This window comes from Dermacentor variabilis, chromosome 6, assembly GCF_050947875.1.
Source record: "Dermacentor variabilis isolate Ectoservices chromosome 6, ASM5094787v1, whole genome shotgun sequence".
Lineage (NCBI taxonomy): Eukaryota > Metazoa > Arthropoda > Arachnida > Ixodida > Ixodidae > Dermacentor > Dermacentor variabilis.
This window is the reverse complement of record NC_134573.1, coordinates 36,437,355-36,459,162: the sequence shown is the minus strand read 5'-3', so window position 1 is coordinate 36,459,162 and position 21,808 is coordinate 36,437,355. Positions and strand designations below refer to the sequence as shown.

At 46.1% G+C, this 21,808-nt stretch overlaps 1 protein-coding gene across 1 annotated transcript; it reads right to left on the bottom strand.

Annotated features, from left to right (window-relative positions):
- Window positions 1-16,033: 16,033 nt before the first annotated feature.
- LOC142586094 (uncharacterized) lies at window positions 16,034-21,351 on the bottom strand. The gene is made up of 5 exons (XM_075697353.1): window positions 21,294-21,351; window positions 20,036-20,623; window positions 18,823-18,949; window positions 17,531-17,829; window positions 16,034-16,059 (listed from the first exon to the last, which is right to left on the bottom strand). The coding sequence occupies exons 1-5, from the start codon at window positions 21,349-21,351 to the stop codon at window positions 16,034-16,036; spliced, it is 1,098 nt and encodes a 365-aa protein (XP_075553468.1).
- Between the last annotated feature and the right edge of the window lie 457 nt (window positions 21,352-21,808).

Sequence of the window (21,808 nt, the reverse complement as noted above, 5' to 3'; positions counted from 1 at the left end):
CTTCCGAAGAGAAAATAACTACTAACTTAAGCAGTTTCTCCAGACGCACAAGTGCAGATTTGATCCACACCAGTGCGGATCCTGTGCCCAGCCGCTTAAAAGGCGACAGGGTAGTGATGAAGGCGTCGGCTGTGCGATTTACACCAGCAATGTGCTTCCCTCGCGGCGGTTTATGACCGCGATAAGCAGACGCAGCGGCAGCACACGTGGCTAAATTTTCTGTTCGTTTGTGAACGGAACGCTTGGGAGCATTGCAATCACGACGCGCTAGCGGGCAGGTCACTTGGTGTTTTTTTGTATTTCGCGGGCAACCGCAGCAAGCTGAAAATCACTAATACTTAATAGACAGAAAAAAAGAAACTGTTTATTCCGACATTTTGCAAACCACTGTGCTGCTTTCTAATTGGATTTTTTTTCTTAGCTTCGGTGCTTGAGAAGTTCGTTAATTATTCTTGAATAATTATATAATTAAGCAAAATTCAATATTATGGCGTGGCACTAGATACAAATATGAGCAACATGCCATTGGTCGCGTCGCCTGAGATTTCATCGGCATATTTTTAAACTCTTGCTCAAGTTAGCTGAAACGCCCTGTTTATATTACATGGACACAAACAAGATAGCAAAATGTGTCTACAACATATTTTCCTGATGATCAAGTACTGAACGTTATGGCCGAGAGCGGGCGTCTGTTTAAAAGCGTCTTCTTCATCGACACTCCTCCAGAGCAATGGTACCTGGCTGCGTAAGCACTTTCACCGTGCTTGTTATGGTGTGGACGAGCGGTAAAGTTTAAAGCGGGTATTCGGCGAGGCGAAGGGAGAGGAAGACTCGAGTGGATCAGTCTTGTAAGTGAAGTGTGTTACGCGTCTTAAGACAAGGTAGGCTCTGGGGTACCGGGAAAGCAATCTTTCAGAGTCAAACACGCCGAGTCGGAGTCCATAGGAGCACAAGGGCACAACGAGTATTGATAACCTCTCGATGGCGGGCGTCATAGTGGTGCACCTGGTTGTCTTGCGATATAGTAAGGCGATGGCAAGCAATATGGCGAGCCTCGTCAGCCCTCGAAACGGCACCGCAGGCGTCAACGCAAAGTCTCCAGCTGCCCTCTTCTTGAAGCGAACTACAGGAGAAGCCCAAAGGTTGCAGAGAGGCTCGATTATATCCTTGGCGAGCATGTTATAGACCTCGTTGGATTTACGTGGCTCTCAGCTAGAGATACTCGGAATACCCGTCGGTGCATTGAAAGGGCATCAACACTGTCTAGGCAAAGCTTAACAGCGCAGCTTTGACCCAGAGGACAGTCACAAATGTCCAAGATATCCCGATAAGAGGAAAGCATATGAAGGAGATTGTCAGAATGATGCAGTGAAAGGTCTGGAGCGATAACGTTTTTAAGGTCGGTAGGAGACAGATCTGGTGAAGAAGAGAGGATATTGGCTGTGTGCGAGCAAGCAACATCAGGTGGAAGGCAAGGCCGAGGTAACGTAGTCGCTGGAGGCAGTTAGCGTAGCGAGGGAAATGCCCTCCGGGAGCACTTGCGAGTGCAGCCCGAAACTCGCCAAAGGAAGATAGTACGATTGTCCCGTAAAGTTAGAACAGTGTGTGGAAATCCCACACTGCGTGAAGAGAACGGCAGTGATGGTAGCGAGCTTGTAGTCACTGTCGGGTGCCGGTGGGGAAGGCGTAACAGCAACACGAGTCACGGTTTGCGGCGGCGAAAGGACGCGCTCAGCAGAACAGAGCCGACTCCTGAGCAGTTCTGGTTGATGAATTACAGTTGGTAGGTCAAGCTGTACAGCACCTGCGGAACAATCGATGAGGGCGGAGTGGGTGGATAAGAAGTGAGGACCGAGGACGGCATAATTGGAACATCGGGCAAGGACGTTGAACAAACAGAAGTTTCGCGTGTGGCAGCGCTGACACGTGCCCTGCAGAGGCCAGTTACGGGAGACCTACGACCATCCGCCACACGTACAGGGCGTGATGGGGCAAGATTCATATGTTTCTTCAACTGCTGACGGAGGTGAGACTACGTAACAAAAACAGGGGCGTCGGTGTCGATCAAAGCTCTAATAAGTAGGCCATCCACTTCAACGTCGTCAAGTCATGACTAGTAGCGAGCATCGACAGAGGACTTCGAGGGCAGAACGCTATAGCAGCGTCGCCTCCTGGAGTGACAGCTGTCAGTTTCCCGAAGAAAAACGCCGGGAGTAGGACGGGAACGGCGTGGCGCAGGTTCACGACACGTTTGGCGTCCTGGTGAGCGCGAGCGGCGTTATTGGGCGGTGCTTGTAGGGTTCTCGGCACATTTCTCTGGTTCCACTCGGGTTGATCATGATGTTACATGCAAGCAGACACAAGAGAAAGACGTATTTGCAATATATTTACGAGGCGATGAAGCTCAGAGTGCCTGCCAGATCCAAAGCACCTTCTTAATGGATGCTCCTCAAGAAGAACGGTACCGAGATAGTATACATATCATGAAAGTAGCAGTTATGCGGATCCGGTATTTGCTACGTTGAGAATGTGCATACGCGCTTAAAAAAGCGATAACTAACATTTCATTTGATATTACGGCCAGAGTCCTGCATGCATCAAGAGTGCAAATATAATCACACGGAGTTAACTTCTTCATTTTCTCTGTGAGGCAGAGGCATATCAGTGGACCTTGTTACAGGAAAAAGAAGAAAAAAAATCTGTAGTGAGCAGCCCGAGTATTCTACATTCACCTACAAAAGGTTCCAAAACCACAAAATTTGGGCGTATATGTAATCAACAGAAACATGCGCACTTTAAGTGGCACCCATGCAAATGCACAAAAAAAGTGGTGTGGAGTCGGGTAGCGCGACATCATCAAATCTGACATGGTCAACGCTGACGTCGGCGGCGTGCCATAAAAAGAAAAACAAACAGACACGACAGTGCCGCTGTCTGTGGGCTATGCGGGAGGACGGTGGCGCGCGCAAGTCTGGTTCATTTGCCTTTTGTGCAGGTTAAGAGTTATTATTACCTTCTTGCCCGGCGTACTCGATACATGGCGTTAGTCGCGCTGCCAAGCCCACAGTGTGGCTTTGTGATATTTTGTGATTGTGCTCGTGTTCGGGAAATCCTGCTACCAGCAGGTAACATCGAAGGAAACCATGGCCCTAACACCTGATTTACTACAAGACAGGCATCTTGCGACATTATGTAAGCGTTGAGGGAAATTCAAGCCGGGCAAGGAACATCACTAAATGAAATTAACTTAATACTTTCCAAATTGTCCCTCCCCCCTCACCCCGAAAATGCTTTTGATGACTTGAAAAGCGACTAGGCGATATCGAGAGTCTTTGTTCATCGATCTTACCTTTTACAAAACAAATTGACGACGCTGAAGTTCTTGCTAAGCAGAACACTGTGCAGGTGAGTGGCTTGGACACGAGAATGAATAAATCTAAAGAGAGAGCTAAGCACTCAAATCTTGAATTTTTTGGTTTGAAGGACAGCGAACCCGAAACATTAGAGCAATGTGAAAAATTAATCTTTGCATTTGGTAGTTCGTTGTAGCCAAGGCACATCGAGCGTGCCTACAGGTTGGTTCCAAACAAACAAAGATAGCCCAATCGTTGTCCGGTTTGCACCCTTTAAAGAGAACGACCACAACTTTGTCACCTAGTGCGCAAATGAAGCGCTCCGACTTCAGTGTGAGCTAAATTTCTTGCCAAACAGCCGGCTTGGAGGCAAAAACACGTAAAATTATGAAAATCAGGAAGAAAACCGCTCAAACTTCGTCATAACAAACTGGTAATTGCGAATGCAAGCTACATTTTCCATCCGATCGAACCTAAAGTCGTTTCACAGTCCCGATAGCTATCGCCTGATGCTCCTGCTCACAGAAGCCTTGTGCATACTGCTTTCTCACTGATACATACCAACATCAGAAGTATCTTTCCAAAGCGTGACTCTAATTCACATATAGCCGAAACAACTGATTCTTACCTAATCATTCTAAGCAAAACTTTGCTTAATTCATTTCTTCCCAATAATGCCTGGTGCGGGTTCTTGTTTTCCCGATTTTGATGCCTGCCGTCGTGACTATGACATTTGATCTTCGACCTTTACTAATAACTCATCCGGTTAACTCCCCTTACATGATGCATTTATCAACTGAAAACCATCACGCTGGTATTCACACTGCATCGAAGTGCATCCTACCTAATCCCGAAAATATAAAGAAAACAATAACAATAAACAATAACAATGAGTTAACTACTCTGCAATAAGTAATTTGCTGTGAGTTTTTCAAGAGTAGTTTCTCACCGACATTGCCCTCCGAAATATTGAAGCTAATTGGCACCTCTTAAAACTAAGCTGGAGTAACCAATCTTAAGATATGTCCTCACCATGACGATCAGCATATGGTCGACCTCCTTGCGATTCAACGCTGCGATGAAATCTGTTAAAAAAATAATAGTTTCGTCCGAAAGGCGAAGCAAGGATTGCGACAGCAAATTACCAGACAGCTATAAGAAGTAAGGATCGTTAAAAGGTAAACAAAAACCCGGGGCACTACGCCGACCAAAGCAACATTTAAAAGAAAAGAAGACGTTTCGGCTCCCACACGGGAGCCTTGCTCACAGGTAAAATAAACAAATGTGTTCGAGCAACTCCCTTAAATAGTCCTGAACTCGTGACGTAGGCAGCGCGCATACACGGACGGCAGGTTGCCATGGCTCCTGTTCAGAGTGTGTGGCCTTGTCTGAATCATGAGCGACTCAAGATAAAGGCATCGAAATATCTCTTTTATCCTGGCAAGGACACGTGCCTTCCCCCAGTCGATTGCGTAGCCGCTTGAAGCGGTATGCTCTTCCAAAGCACTGGATTTCACATTTTCTTTTCTGTCGTCATAATATTGCTGTTTAAAATGCCTTTCAAAGTCTCTAGTTTCGCCAATGTACACGTAGTCGCAATCTGCGCATGGGAGAACGTACACAACACCTGGTATTTTCTCTTTTCGTAATTTGTCCTTAACATTGACGAGTGATTGTCGTAGTTTCCGGTTTGAAATGTGCGCCACTTGAACATTGTATGAATGCAGAATATGGCTTAGAGCTTCACTTATGGACGGGATATACGGTATTCCGGCGCGCTTTTGACTAGAGGCAGCATAATTCCATGTACATAATATACCAGCATAATACCATATATCCCGTCTACAAGTGAAGCTCTATATAGTACGTACGTGAATGTACTAGTCGACACTCTTTCCTCAGATGTTGAGAAAGCATCTGACAAAGTTTCTCACAAATGCGTGTTAGTAAACCTTGGGTGCCTTAACCTCGATTCGTTTCTTTTTGAGTAGATTTGTGACATCCTAACCAACCGCCAGCAAGAAGTTTCTCCCTACCTTCCTGTCATATCAGGCATGCCTTAGGGTATGGCCTTTTGCCCACAATTATTCAGGATATATATCAACGACTTACAAAATAGAGTTACTTCTAACATCAGGCTTTTCGCAGACGACTGCGTCCTTCATCGTCCCATTAACGAGATGTGTGACATTCACTCAATACATTCTCTCCTTCATTGAATAAAATCTTGTTTCACAAGTGGCTCATGTCATTAAACACGAAGAAACCATCATTATTTCTTTTCATTGTGGACAATGTTGCTCACGGCCCATTTATTTAATTAAGAACTCTGAAATTTCATGCGTAAGTATATAATAACAATAATAATAATAATAATAATAATAATAATAATAATAATAATAATAATAATAATAATAATAATAATAATAATAATAATAATAATAATAATAATAATATACACATCAGCCTGTTTTAGGTCCACTGCAGGACGAAGGCCTCTACCTGCGATCTCCAATTAAGTATATATGAGTACTTTAGTGTTAATGTTTCAACAAATTTGCCATGATTGCTTCAAACCATTCATGTTACTAATGAATCTAAGGGCGTGCGTGGTTGTCGGCGTCTTAACCTTTTTTGAGCACCTCTTTCCTTCGGATTTCTCGCCTATGAGACATTATTCATACCGAAACTTGAATACGCATGCGTTGTTTTGGGCCCTGACCAATGTAACCTTAATGAAATGCTAGTATCTGTACTGAACCATGTAGCCCAATTCATTGCTCATGCCACCCAAGTGTTACCGAACTAACATCTAGTGCAAACTTTGAAAGTCCTTCATCGCGCCGCAGCATAACACGTCCGTGCCTATACTACAAGTTGTGCTAGAAGTGTACTGCTGACATCAAGCCAGCCCATGGTCATTCAGAAGGCACCAATTACACACAAGCTCTATACCTGTCATCTGCTGGAACAACGGCGAACCTTTCTTCATTTCTTTTTAAGGATTTAACAAGATTGTAATGGCCTTCTCGCTAATGTAGTGCTGCACTGGCTCAGCACCTATTCCGAGGCAGCGATTGAGAAATTTTATAACACTTACCGCATACGTAATTGCCCTCTCCTCATGTAAAACCACTTCGCTGGGGTACTTGAGGTATTGTAAATAAATGAATGAATGAATGAATGAATGCAATAATTAATTAGTTAATAAATAAATAAATAATTAATAACATTTGGCACAGGATGGAGGGCAGATGCCAGAGGGACATTTCTCTCTCTCGCTATTTCTTTTTTTTGTTGAAGTCACTGAAACTGTTTTAAGACCACGAAGACGGTCATACAGTTATATAACGTCAATGCTCTCCGTCCTACCAACTATATTCCATTGCAATATTCGTATGCGGCATATGCTCAGGAATTTTGTGATTGCGGGCAAACTGCATTCTGGCAAATCGCCGTAGCCTTTGGCGTCGGCCATTTGCTTTCCACGCGGAACCCTCTAGTGAAAGTTTACATCGAGTGACTTTGGGAGCATGTATTGCCGTAGCTGTTGCCAACGCCTTTACGTATATAGTCAAGTTTCAAGTCAAGTCACATTTATTGCAAAAGTCATGTTGGAGTTACATGGTAATAGTATTACAGCTGGAGGTCACAGAGTTTGAAAAAAACTGCCAGGGGCCTCCTATGATTACATAAATACGGTTACTATACAACGCAGCAATCCATGGTCATGTGAAGAATGCGAGTTATAAGTAGGCAAGTTGATTATCTATAACAGCAAAATGGATACATAGCTTATTGATAATGCGAATTATTGAAAAAATAACATGAAACATATTGGAAAACGTATGAAGAATCAGAATGACAGTGAATATTGTACATCAATGAAATGATGTACCCGCCTCCTTAAGTTAGCAATAAACAGGGAAATCTGTCAGTATGTTTTCTTTAAAATACAGCTGATCAAACCGATAGTTAGGCTATTTGCTAATTATAAATTCTAACGATAATAGTGCAGGACCACAAAAACAGATTCATGCTGACTCACAACTGCGTCCAGCTACATCCACGCAGCTGTGCCAAACAATCTGCATGTGTTCGGAAGAGCCAACTGCCGCAGAGAGAAAGCAACAGTAACTCATTGTTTGTCCTCTTGCTCAAGCAGATTATGCGCTAGGTGTAATTTATGCCCAGTAAATACATGAATCAGTAGTGTGAGGTGTCTTACTTTAGGTTGGGACTTCGCAGTTCTTGTAATCTTGCTTGTTTTTATTTTGTTTCCTTTGTGAGCATGAGTGACTTGGTTGTCTTGGCACATGTTTTCAAAACTTTTTGTTCATCACTGCGAATTACGAATTTTAATTTACACATAAAAATCCCTGCTACTAATTTGGTAAGCTTCGAGCTTAATTCTCCCAACTTTTATATGTTTATCTACAAAGTAGTTTTATCGTTCATTGAGGCATATCTACGCAATGCACAGTGGGCACCCAAATTATAAATATCTGTTCTTGCTTTCTACCCTGCTCTGGTGTTTTCTAAACCTAGCATTCGTGCAATGGCATACGCAGCTGCATATGCAGCTATATGCAGTCATGCATATGCAGCTGCAGGCTACGTATTGGATATTTATTTAGGACTGTTTTGCTTGGTTGGCTATTGATTCCAGTTTAATATTATTGAGTACTGTCTGTAAAATTAATGAGGTACTGTGATCCCGTGTGTAAGGAGGACGTCTTGCATAGGAGCCGCGATGTAGTGACCGTCGGGGACTGGTGGGGATGACACGAAGTCAACGTAAGTCAGTGCCGAAGGTAGCAAGCGAACGAAATCAACGGAACTGAGGCGAGTAGGGTGTTGTTCAGCGGGATCCAGAACAGGCAGGTTGAGGCGGAGAGTACTGGTGGAGCAATCGATGAGAGCAGAATGTGCAGAGAGGAAGTCTAAGCCGAGGATGACGTCGTGGGGACAGTGAGCGATCACTGTGAATAGCACGATTGTTGAGCGATCGGCAAGGAGACGCGGGCGGTACACATACCAATTACGGGGGCTGTTCCGCCATCGGCGACACGGACAACAGGCGTCGTGGCGGGCGTGATAATTTTCTTGAGCCGGTTACGAAACTCAGCGCTCATTACGGACAAATGAGCCCCAACGTCTATGAGTGCAGACACAGAAACACCGTCGACTTCCACGTCAAGAAGGTTCAGATGAGTGGGCAACGTCAGTAGAGGATTTGGTGGCGTAGGGAGCAATGCAGCGTCATCTCGAGGCGCTGAATCGTCTAGTTTTCCGGCTGGGAGCGGCGTCCGAAGGAAGTCGGCGAATAGGAGCGACGGGGCTGTGGAGAGCGAGATTGTCGTCGTTGGGGCGAAGGCGAACGAGAATATGAGCGGTTCGGTGCAGGAGAATCAGTGGCGGCGTTATCGGAGCGTGCGGCATAGGGACGAGAAGGGCCACCTGGGGGGCGAGAGTAGGCAGTATAAGTAGGCCGGGTCGGGAAACTCCAGCGACTGCGACAGTGCCGAGAAATGTGCCCGGTTCGATGGCAGTGGGAAAAAAATGGGCTTGTCGTCTGCAGTGCGCCATTCAGATGGGTTGCGGAAACGTGGTGGGTAAGAAGATGCGGGACGGGGCGGAATCGAAGAAGCCGGGCGGGTATCAGGACGATTGGCCGAGCAGATGGTGTGAAGACGCATGTTTTCGAACTCTTGGCGGAGAACTGCCTGGATCAGTGGGACCGTGACTGCAGATGTGTTGGTGGGGCTGGAGTTGAAGGCAGCCGGATAGGCGGCCTCAATCTCACGCCGGACGTTCCTGGTAACATCGGCAGTGTTGTTGGGACGAGGAGCATCGGCACAGGAAGATGTCGCTGGGGTGTTGGGCAGGTGGGCAAACTGCTGGTCAATACGTCGGCTTTTAGCGAGTTCCAGGCGGCGGCACTCTTTTATAACAGCATCCACCGTCGCTACGTTGTTGCAAATGAGCAAGTTGAAGGCGTCATCGGCAATGCCTTTGAGGATGTGGGCAACCTTGTCGGACTCAGTCATGTGGGTGTCAACTTCGCGGCACAGAGCCAAGACGTCCTGAATGTACGTGGCATAGGGCTCTGTTGACGTCTGCACACGGCCGGAAAGCACCTTCTGCGCGGCAAGTTGGTGACCGTAGGGGTTTCCGAACAAGTCTCGAAGCTTTGTCTTAAGTGAATCCCAACTGGTGAGCTCATCTTCGTGCGTGCGATACCAAACTACAGGTGTGCCACCGAGGTAAAATACTACGTTGGCGAGCATAATAGTAGGGTCCCACCGGTTATTGCGGCTGACGTGTTCATACAGGCTGATCCATTCATCGACGTCGTCGCCATCTTTGCCCGAGAATACGTCAGAATCACGGGGAGCGGGGAGAGTGATGTAGGTCGTCGAGGTGGCAGTAGGTGTCGGAGCCGGCGGAGTCAGGTTGTCGTCGCCGGGAGCCATGAAAAAAGGCTCGACGTACCGTCCACTGCGAAGCTCCGTGACGAGGTACAGGGAACGTCCACCTCCACCAGATATGTTACGGAGGAAGACGCAGACGAAAAGCTATGTACAAGTATATTTACAATAAAATACGCTGCGCTTGGCCAAGAGGCAACAGCCCGCGCTAGCTTCTAATCGTCGCCGTCGTCATCTTGCTGATCGGCTCTTCATTGGAAATACTATCCCGTAGCAATAGTGACGCTCTGGAAGAATTTTCTGGAAGACAATAGCAAAGATTGATGAAATATTAACTTATTCTTGCTCACCTGCCATGTGCTTTTGGCAAGTTTATTATGGATTCTTTGTTATCCTATGTTGTATTTTCCGAGTAGTCTTCTTGAGAACAAGTCGTAGGCGTGTATATTAGAGCAAGAGTTGTTGGCACATTTTGAAAAGCGGCTCGACACAGCCATTCAAGAGTGAAACGACTTACATGGATAAGTTATTTTGCTCTATTTGTAAGAGTCCTGCACCACGCACTAAGGGTAACTTGACACACACTGCTGGAGTCATCAGACTCATCTAGAATAGTTACCTGAATCATTCTTGCAGTGGTCATGTGACACTTTATCTTGAGTTATCTGGCTCATCTAGAATAGTTAACGGACTCCCTCAGCAATAGTCTTGTAACCCCTTTGAGAGGGTTAGGAGACTACTAGAACAAATTGTGCATGACTATTGTGTGTGGAGTCACGTAACCACCTTGTATCGAGCACAGATAGTCTCGGGACTCTCTGCCGAAGGAGAGTTCGGGTGTCTCCCACAAAGTGTTTCGTATACGTAGGGAATCCAGACTTCGAAAAGAGTAAGGGATATTTTTTTTTCCTAGTGTGTGTGCTTCGGCTCATGCTTTATTTCGCGGTCATATTTGTTCACACTTGCGCTCTATAACTAATCAGCCAGCATTGTCAGCTGGCGCTCAATGGCACTAATTTATTCACCTTACACTTACTGATACTCAGCCACACTTGCGTTTATTTACACTCGCCTAAACTATGTGACTTTCTACTCTTGTGAAAGTAGCAGAAATAGGTAAAAGGGCACCTGAATGTGTGTCTAGCTGTAATGATAGTACAGCACTTGCAAGTGCTTGAATGCCATCCATATCTGATAAATATTGCAAACACTTGTCTCTTTCAGCACCCCACCCAACTTTTGTGCTGAAAAAATACCGGCTTTTTCTTTGTGTGTTTCATGACAATCATATGATATTTGCGACCTTCATTATTGGCCTGATTTTCACTTACCTGTGCTCTGGTGCGCTCTAGTTGCACTGCAGAGCCAGGTGTTCTGTTTTTTTTGATGACGTTGTTATTACTGTAGACATATCCTGCTTTGATCCAGTATAGAAAAACAATCAGTTAGGTGAGAATAAAAAGAAAGTGCAGAAATTTGTTAATCTTTGTAACAAACGCTCACTAAAAAGGTTTTATTAAGATATACCTTGGGGAAAGTCAATACGTCAAAGCTTAAAATCAACACCACATAACAATTCCTAGACATGAGGGAAATGTTCAACTTGTGATTTTTTTTCTTTTATAGTTTTTAAGCAATGCAGCGCTGCTTTGTGACAACATTATGAAAGGACGCAGGTACTGAAATGCAATGATTTTTCAGTGACATTGTGAATGACATGCGAATATGTCCAACCTTTCAAGCTACAGCTCTGTTTAATCGCTTGATCCTGGCAGGCAGCTACTGGAAATTGACCCTGGCAACCTTTCACACCCGAAATCTGTTTGCGAGGCTAGCTTAACAGGACTATTTGAGGAGCTATGAGACATTCTTTGGGATATCATTGGCCTTAGTGAGACTAGAAGAACCGGTGAGGCTTATACAGTGCTGACAAATGGCCATGTCATCTGCTATAGAGGTCTCCCAGTCAAGAAGCAATAAGTGCTAGAATGCCTAATCCGTAAGGACATAGCGGGCCAGATTAACGAATTCTGTAGCAATAATGTGAGGGTAGCAGTAGTCGTAATGAAACTTAATGAGAGGTTAACATTAATGTAGTACAAGCCGACGCTCCAACATCCAGTCACGATGATGATTAAGTAGATAACTTTTATGAGGATGTTGAATTAGCCGTGAGAAAAGTGCAAACTCATTATACTGTAGTGCGCTACTTCAATGCAAGAGCGGGGGGAAAGGCTGGTGAACAAGCAACTGGTCACTACGGCTTCGATTCTACGAACGCTAGAGGAAAGATTCTGTTAAGATTCGCAGAAAAAAATATGCTGCGACTTATGAACACCTTTTCCAGGAAGTGTACCAACAGAAAGTGGACCTGTAAAAGTTTAATGGTGAAACAAGAAATGAAATTGAATTCGTGCTTTCTGCCAATGCCAGCATATCGCAAGATATATAAGCGTTAGGCAGGGTAAAGTGCTGTGATCATAGGTGAATGAGGGTGTGCATTCACCTCAGTTTGAAGAAAGAAAGGGTAAAATTTGTCAAGAAGAAACAGGCCAACTTAGAGACAGTATGCGTGAAAGCAGACCAATTCAGACTGGTACTTACAAACAAATATGCAGCCTTAGAAGAGAGAGATGAATGTGATATATAGGTAAGGAATCATACGGTGACGAGGCTGGCTTCAGAGGCAGCACTTGAAGTGGGAGGCAAGGCACCAAGGTAACCTGTACGCAAACTCTCCCAAGTAACAAAAGACCCAATAAAGAAACGACGAAGAATGAGACTGTCCAACTCAACAGAATAAAAAAAATCGCGGAACTGTCAAAACTGATCAACAAGGCGAAAATAAGAATATTCGAAATTATAACGCGAAAAAGACTAATGAAGCCGTAAAAAATAGAGGCAGCCTGAAATCAGTGAAAAGGAAACTTGGCATAGGACAAACCAGAGGATATGCACTGAAAGATAAGCAGGGTAATTTCATCAGCAATTTAACAGGTGTAGTAAAAGCAGTGGAAAATTCTGTACTGACCTGTACACTACCCAGAGGTACCAGGATTCCTCCATTCGAAGCAGTAATGAACAGGTTGCAGCAACTCCTCCTATAAGTAACGATGAGGTCAGAAGAACCTTGCAAGACATGAAGCGGGAAAAAGCGGCAGGAGAAGTTGAAATGTCAATCGATTTTTTCAAAGGTGGAGGAGACATAGTGCTTCAAAGCTGGCGGCTCCTGATACGATGTGTCCATTGACATCAAGAGTCCCAGAAAAGCGGAAGAATGCACATATTATAGTAATCCACAAAAACGGAGACGTGAAAGAATTGAAAAATTATAGGCGCATTAGATTGCTTTAAGTATTACATAACACATTCAAAAAGATAATTTGCAATGTGGACATGGCAACTCTGTCGTGACGATGACACTTAATGTGCCGCTCTTCGTGTAGATTACCGCTGGATGGCTTATTCTCGCTTCGGCCTCGGGAACAACGATTTACACAAGCGACGGATGCTGCTGCCATGGCGCTGAAATGGGAGCTGAGGTGCCGCTTCGTTTTGACAACGCTTTCGGTTTCTTTTCTACGCCCAGAACAATCTCAGCTGCTACGCAGGTAGATGACGCCAACAGAGCTAGGACCGCGCAAAGCTACGATGACGTCACTCACCTATAATTGGATCGCCTTGTCGTTCTGTTTAAAAGAACTACCAGCGCCTGCTTTCTTCAGCATGACACGGCGACCCTGTCGTGATGATGCCACCTAATGTGCCGCTCTCCATGCAGGTTGGTGGTCGAAAAACAGGCTTTTCTACCAATTTCTTATGTCTTATTGTGTTGCCGTGTCCACAAATAGTGCTGGATTGTTTGAATGATGTGTTTTCAATGGCAGGCCTGCTACTTATGCTTTCCTCAGATAATTCCGCATAAAAGAAGAAAACCCTGGGCCTCCGCTAGAGGGTATGGTTAAAGAAATGCTTCATAACCAAAACTAAATTTTGTCAATAATTACTGAAATTCAACAAAAGCAGTCATCATTGGAATTAAACATAACCCAAATTCAAAGTAAACTGGTTGATATCGAAAAGAAGTTGCAAAACATGGACCAAACTAAGAACAGGCTTGCCAAAGTAGAACGTTGCGTTAAGACGCTAAATGTGGACGTGGCTGGCTTCAGAAGAGAAACGGAAGACTTGAATGACCGCTCTAGTCTAAATAATCTCGTCATAAGAGGAGTACAAGAGGAGGAAGAATCTAAAACAAATGAGATTTTGATGAAAAAGTTGAAGGAAGATCATGTTTCAATGTGCTGTTTTGAAACATGACCCAGGCATCCTGGTCATTACAGAAAAATGGGGACACACGGATATATGCGATGGGGAAATAACACCTCTCGGGTACACAGTAATAAAATAAGATTGAGGGAGAAGGGGTGGTGGTGTTGCCGTTATGATGAAAACCACAATTAATTCAAGATTCTGCCAGTTGAGAGCGATATTGAAGGAGTCCGGATGAAAACTAACTTAGGCAGTCGTAGAGTTGTCATAGGTGGTGTGTACAGCCCCCCCCCCCCCCCCGCTTGCCCCATAGATGCATTATTGTAACTTAGGAACTTTATGCACTCGAAGCTGCACCAAGGTGATAACATTCAGATCCTACGGGACATTAACTTAACAGGGATTGATTAGCTGTCCCATTCCCCTGGATCGGTAGAAGTCGCCAGTTGTGAGCAGCTACTAGAGCTTGCGTTTTGTTACGAGCTAACACAGGATGTAACGTATTACACACGAGTATGCGGAACAACGACCTCGATTCTTGATTTGGTTTTTATATCGCCACGCTTGTTATCTTTTCTTGTTTGCTATGATGTTGCAGAGGGTCTATCGTACCATAATATGGTTATGTTATCTTTAAAAGTTACTTCAGACATACCTAGTACTGATTCAAAGAAGTTCATTCTAGATTTTCAAGATGCTGATGACGTTGGTGCAATTGACTTCTTAGAACAGTCCCTCGACCAGTTTTAGTACATTACCACTCCGGAGCCAGTACAGACCTATTGTGGGACAGTTTTTCGAACATTGTACGACAGTGTATCGAACGCTTTGTCCCCAAACGCCGCAATATTGTCAGAAAGAAAACTCCTTGGATGACGAGGGAAATTATACATATTGAAAGGAAACTGAAATGGAAACGAAAAGCCCGTCCGCAGAACCCCACCTCGCACTATGAGGAACCCATTCGACATGTAAGTAAACAGTTAAAGCAACCATTAGGGAGAGCAAGGACAGGTTTTATAGCACCACACTTGAGAAATTTCTTGCAGAAGACCCCTGAAAATTTTGGTCCTCCGTTAATCTTAAGGATAAGCGACCACACGTGAATGCGAGCCAAAATAACGATGAACAGGTTGTCAGCTTTAGTGATTTCTTTCTCCTCTATTCTTACGTGAGATAACGGCATGGTTCCGCACATTGTAGATACCTCCGATAGGGCCTCAATAGAGAATATAGTAATTAGTGGAGAAGGAATTCTTAACTTGCTCTTCAACAACAATATAAAGGAATCACCGGACCAGAGGAAGTATCCAAAGAATTCTTGTACAGGTATGTGAAGTGCGTTTCAAAATATCTTGTCATATTTTACTCATCTTTTACTACTTGCCGTTTCCCCAGTCCTTGGAAGCGGGCCGAAATCGTACCCATGCATAAAGGCGGCTCAACAGCAGACATCAACAACTACCGGCCAATTTCCCTTACCAGCGCGTCTTCAATATTACTGGAGCGTATTGTATCGAAATATGTAATTAAATATCTGGATTACCATAAGGTATTATGAAGCCGTCAACATGGGTTCAGAAGGAAACTTCATGACAAATCAACTTATAGAAATAGTACATGACTTCTCCCAAACCATTTTCGTATGGCTAAGATTCTTTCCCCGTCTCAGATGACTTTCAATATACAGCGGGTACGGGAAAGCTCGATCACCCACTGTTCTCACGAGATCTCCGCATGGAATACCCTTTTTCTATAGAAGAACTAGAAGCTGCGCTGGCTTTTTGCAGGCGTTCTTCGGCGCCAGGTCCTGAAGGCATTATATACCATGCCCTGTGTAACCTAGGAGATCAAGCTCGGAAGGCACTTTTGCTCCTGTAGAACAACTTCTGGTAGACGGTTACAGTTCCGCAAGAATGTAAATAACCTCACCTCATTCCACTTCTCAAAGCTGGCAAGTCGCCTTTTGACATTGCTTCATACCGTCCGATCGCACTTGCCAGCTGTGTCACAAAAACAATGGAAGGAATTATTTGAACACATCTGCAATGGTACTTGGCGTACCATAAAATCTACCCAGATGCTATGGCCGGAATCAGGCGTGGCCGTTCGTCAACAGACAACGTTGTTTACTTGGTAACATTTGCGCAACACCAAAAGGCCTGTAGAGGACTATCTGTTGCTCTGTTTCTGGACGTTAAAGGGGCTTATGATAATGTCACCCATGAAGCCATCCTATGCGCGTTAGAAGCGTTTGTACTTGGTGGTAAGGTATATATGTGGGTTGGCAACTACTTACACAGGAGATCATTCTACGTGCACACAAAATATGGCCCGACATCCGAGCATTACGGTAGCCTAGGAGTCCTTCAAGGTGGAGTGCTTAGCTCGACGCTTTTCAATCTGACCCTCAGTGGATTAGTTGACAACCTGCCAAGCACCGTACGCCTTTCCGCCTAGGCGGACGACATCTTCGTTTGGGAATGAGGTGGACACGACTTCAGCTCCGCGCTCAGCTACACAAGGCAGCCTCTATGACATCTTGCTACCTTAGTCAAAAGAGACTTGCAATTTCATGCGGAAAGTGCGCAATGGTTGAATTCACGAGGAAGCCAATGTCTGTTTACGGCATATCTATTAACGGACAACTTCTACCATACAGCAGAAGTCACAGGTTCTTGGGAGTCGTAATTGACAGAGACCTGTCTTGGACTCCGCACGTGAATTACGTTAAAACGCGGCGGACTACTATCTGTCACCTGTTCAGGTTCCTTGCAGGAAAATGTCGGGGAGTATGTATAGACGCTATATTACAGCTGTACATGGCGTTGTTCGTCGGATTCCTGCGGTACAGCCTGCCAGCAATATCGAACACCTGCAAGACTAACCTGCGTACAATTCGGAGCATTCAAGCCTAAGCGCTTAAGATACGTCTTGGCTTACAACGCAATTGACATACAAAATCGTGAAACTTCACCATCATGTCCAAGAAAAAGGTTAGGAGGTTGTTTTGCAATCAGTACCTGGCCATTGTGGAATCAGTGGCAATGGTTCCGCCGATTACGCTGCTCGCACAGCACATCAAGAAGAGCACAGCGTTCCAATTCCGCTTTCGAATACTGTTACATCGTAAGTCGGACACTGCGCTTGACGCAGGCGAGGCAGACACACGCTGACAAGCTGGAAGAATGGACGTTTATTTGCAGTGCACGTCGGAATATAAAGACAGGTTAGGGAAGGAGGGGAAGGGAAGCGAAGTAAGAAAACATAAGATAGGCAACCAGATTGGCACGTGTAGCTGTAGACTTCAGCTGAGAAATGATAAGAAGAACACTGCAGTTATAACATTTCTCCATCAATAATACTGAAGACGCTGCACAGGTCTGCGCTCTCGTGTTGAGCGTCGTAGTTCCGGAGCCACTGTAGGTTCACCGTTTCTCTCTCGTGCGTCCAGGGGTTGGGGTGATGACTGACGCAGTGGTGGTGACGTTTCACGAGTTTCGGCTTTTGCCTTTGGTTCGGAAGTTTCTTCCGGAGTTCTCGAGATGGACGAGCTCTCACTTTCCCTGTGGCCTTGGGTAGCCGTTGGGTCTTTCCTTGTGTGAACTTGATCAACGTGTCGCCGAACGAGGCCCTCAGGCGTTTCCACTGTCACCATCCTAGCTCCCTCTGCTGACTTTACCGTGCCAGTCTTCCACTTATCACCTTTACCAAAGTTACGGACGTAAACATTTGTGTCTGGTGCAAGAGTCCAGTCATCCGATGTTCCCAATCTTCCTGCAACGAAAGGAGGAAAACATGTGTCGAGGCGGGACCGGATTTGGTAGCCAAGAAGTTCCGAAGGAGATTTGCCCGATGCAAGGGGTGTTCTCCGGTAGTTGAAAAGTAGTCTGCAAAGGCAATCTTCTAATCTGCCCTGGTTCATCTTTTTCACCCTATCTTTAACAGTTCGGACAGCTCTCTCTGCTAGGCCATTCGACTGTGGATGAAACGCAGCCGTGCGCAGGTGGGTTATGTTATTGTTGTTCGCAAAATCAGTAAATTCTTGACTAGTGAACTGCGTACCATTATCTGAAACAATGGTGCGAGGGATGCCGAACTTGCTAAAGAAGCTGCGCAGGCAAGTAATAGTCGAAGATGTGGTCGCCTGTTTCATTGGTACGGCCTCAATCCATTTGCTGTGAGCATCTACGAGAACAAGGATCATGTTTCCTTTGATTGGCGCCGCGAAATCTAGATGCACTCTTGACCAGTTCTCCTGGCAGGTCGGCCAGTTAACTGGCGGAGCAGATGCCGGCATTGGTCGATTTTGGATGCAGCTTGTGCACCCCGCTGACAGTTGTTCTATGTCGTGGTCCATTCCTGGCCACCAAAAAGCTGACCCAGCGATTGATTTCATCGCCGATGATCCTTGATGTGCCTCGTGCAACATGTGCAACATTCTATGTTGTGCGTTAACTGGAATGACAACTCTACGGCCCCAATACAGCAAACGGTAGGCCAATGACAGTTCTAGTTTGCGGTCGTAAAAGGGGAGTAAGCTTCATTCTAATGCTTTAGAGCTTGGAGGCCACCCATCTCTTGTGTATTGCACGACCTTTGAAAGTACTGCGTCACCTGCCGTCAGCGCCTGCAGTTCCTCTACCGAGACCACCCCCTCCTGGACAGATGCGAGTGCCAGAACGTAGTCAGCTGGCTCTCCTTCCGTGGTTGGCTCCGAAGTTTCTTGTGGCAGCCTTCTAAGCGCGTCCGCGTTCAGGAGCTGCTTGCCTGGCGAATACTGTAACTTGTAGCGAAATCCTCCCAAATACAGCGCCCAGCGCTGTATGCGAGCAGCAGCCAGTGGCGGAGTGGGCCGATCCAGTCTCAGCAGGCCCAGGAGCGGCTGGTGATCTGTGACAAGGATGAATTCTCGGCCTAGAAGATAATCACGAAACTTCATTACTCCAAATACGAGGGCCAGTGCTTCACGTTCAAGTTGCGAATAATTTTTTTCTGCTTTCGACAATGTCCTTGAACGAAATCCGATTGGCTTGTTGACGTTCCCTTTCGTGTGAAAAAGCACTGCGCCGATACCTTTTTGCGATGCGTCGCACTCTAGTTTCAGCGGTTGTGCAGGGTCGCAGTGAGCCAACACACCTGCTTGCTGCAAACACCGTTTTGCTTTATCGAACGCCGTTTGTTGCTCTTGTTCCCAGAGCCAATGTCTGTTCTTTTCCAGCAGCCGATACAGTGGAGCGAGCAGAGACGATATGTTCGGCAAAAATTTTGCGTAGAAAGTGATCATGCCAAGAAAAGAACGAAGCTCGGCTACATTTTTCGGGCTAGGGGCATCTGTGATAGCTTCGACATTCTTTTTTATTGGGTGTAACCCTTGCTGATCGATTCGATGTCCGAGGTATGTAACGGACACTTGCCGAAACTTGCATTTGTTGAGGCGCAGTTTAACACCATTCTCGCGGAAACGCTGTAGAACGGCTTTGAGCACGTCGTCACTTCCTGCTCTTTCGGACACCAAGACATCGTCCAGATAAGCTTGCGCGCCTGATAAGCCTTGTAGAACTGTTTCCATTCTGCGTTGAAAAATGGCTGGCGCGGAGGCAATGCCGAAAGGTAATCTGTTGTAGCAGAAAAGACCATTATGCGTGTTAATCACGCATAACTTGCGCGATTCCTCATGGAGAGGGACTTGGTTATAAGCGTCACGCAAATCTAGTGTGCTGAAATGTTTTCCACCGCTTAAGGACGCGAACATGTCATTGATTACTGGCAATGGGTACTGCTCCAGCTCACATGCCGAATTTAAAGTTACTTTGAAGTCGCCATAAATCCTAACGGTGCCGTCCTTCTTAAGGACGGGTACAATGGGCGTCGCCCACTCGGAATGCGGCACTGGTGACAAGACGCCTAATGCCACGAGTCTATCAAGCTCTTCAGATACCTTGTCGCGTAGGGCGAAGGGAATAGATCGGGCCTTACAGAACTTGGGCGTGGCTCCCTCCTTCAGCTGTAGGTGTGCCGCGGGTCCTTTGATGAAGCCCAGATCCGAGCTGAAAACATCTGGAAAATCGACAAACACGTCAGCAGTGACCTGCGTGGCGGTAGACGGCTGTGCGCTCAGCGGCTTGGCTGAGAGGCTGAGGACGGGGGAGCCTGCGTCGCTCAGGAGGGAAATTAGGTCTCGACCAAATAAGCTTGGACCGGGGCAATCTAGCACCGCCAATGTGCATTCCACAGTTGTACTGTCGTACGACACCGGCAAGAGGAGCTCTCCAAAAGCTGGCAATTTTCCGAGGTAGCATGATAACTTCATGCGTGAAGGCCGGAGCGAAGGCCAAGTGTTTTTGTGCTGCTCAAATAGCTGTCGGGACACGACGCAGACCGGGGAACCCGTATCGATAAGCATTGACACGTCCACACCTCCCCATGTGAAGGTGCATCGCATTGGGGGTTTCACATGTACCTCCAGCGTCGATTTTAGCGTCCAGATGTGCATGCTATCCTCTATGTCTTCATCTGTCTCCCCTTCCTTAACAGCCAGTACTCTGCCACGAAAACCCCGGGCTCCTTCTCGGGTTCGAGATCTTGCGCTTTCTTCGTTCCGGCTTTTTACTGCTAGGTGACCATGTCGACCGCAGTGATAACAACGAGCATTACTCCAACGGCAGGCATTACTGTTGTGTTTTATGCTGCCACAACGTCCACATTCGGCCAGTACCTCTTTCGTTGAGGCTGACTGCGCCTTAATTTTAAGCACCGCCGACGTGTCTGCGGCCATTTTATTGGCGTCCTTATCTGCAGCTTCCGCCGACAGTGCCATCGTTTCAGCTTCCTCTACGGACAGATCTTTCTTTGTCAGGAGTTGTTTCTGCCGTGCACTCGATCTTATGCCGCACACAATTCTATCCCGTAGCATTCGGTCGAGCATGGTACCGAAATTGCAGTTGTCCGCAATTCGACGAATTTCAGTAATGAATTCTTGGACAGACTCACCATCAAGCTGGCAGCGGTTGAAGAAGCGGAAGCTTTCGGTAATCTCATGGCGCTTGGGATCAAAAAACTAACTCGTCCAAGACTTTCACGACGTCTTCGTACTCCAAAGAATTCGGCTTCTTCGGCGCTACTCGTCCTGCTAATATTTGAATGGTGCGCGTGCTTAGAGCTGCCACCAAAAGCGCCCGTTTCTGTGCCGACTCCTTCACGCCCACTGCCTCAAATTATGCCTCTGCCTTGATACCATAGGCCTTCCAGTTGTCTCTTTCGTCGTCGAAGTCGGGCAGTTGCTGGTGTGCCATCGTCGAGTCGTCGCCTCGTAGCGTAGCTGCCGTCCTGTACTTCAAGGTTTTGCCAGGGGTTTTGCTTTCCGTTTCTCGTCGCCACTGTTACATCGCACGTCGGACACTGCGCTTGACGCGGGCGAGGCAGACACACGCTGACAAGCTGGAAGAATGGGCGTTTATTTGCAGTGCACGTCGGAATATAAAGACAGGTTAGGGAAGGAGGGGAAGGGAAGCGAAGTAAGAAAACATAAGATAGGCAACCAGATTGGCACGTGTAGCTGTAGACTTCAGCTGAGAAATGATAAGAAGAACACTGCAGTTATAACAAATAAAGACGCCGCAAAGCAGCTTCGACACCTGACACGGAGTCTCTCACTGACCGAGAGAAACTCGCCAAACTTACGACTTACACGACTGCGCCAATTAAATCCCTCACTGCAACTCCAACCTCCACTCGAAATTCCTCGACGTG

Bases quoted from the DNA above. Each gene is read 5' to 3' on its own strand.
- LOC142586094 (XM_075697353.1), bottom strand. From the start codon at position 21,351: ATGGCACACCAGCAACTGCCCGACTTCGACGACGAAAGAGACAACTGG. The intron at 18,950-20,035 runs GTAAGGCCCGAT...TCCTTGTCACAG, and splicing joins GGGAGCCACGCCCAAGTTCT to ATCACCAGCCGCTCCTGGGC. The intron at 16,060-17,530 runs GTCAGTCATCAC...TTTGTGACACAG, and splicing joins TGAAACGTCACCACCACTGC to CTGGCAAGTGCGATCGGACG.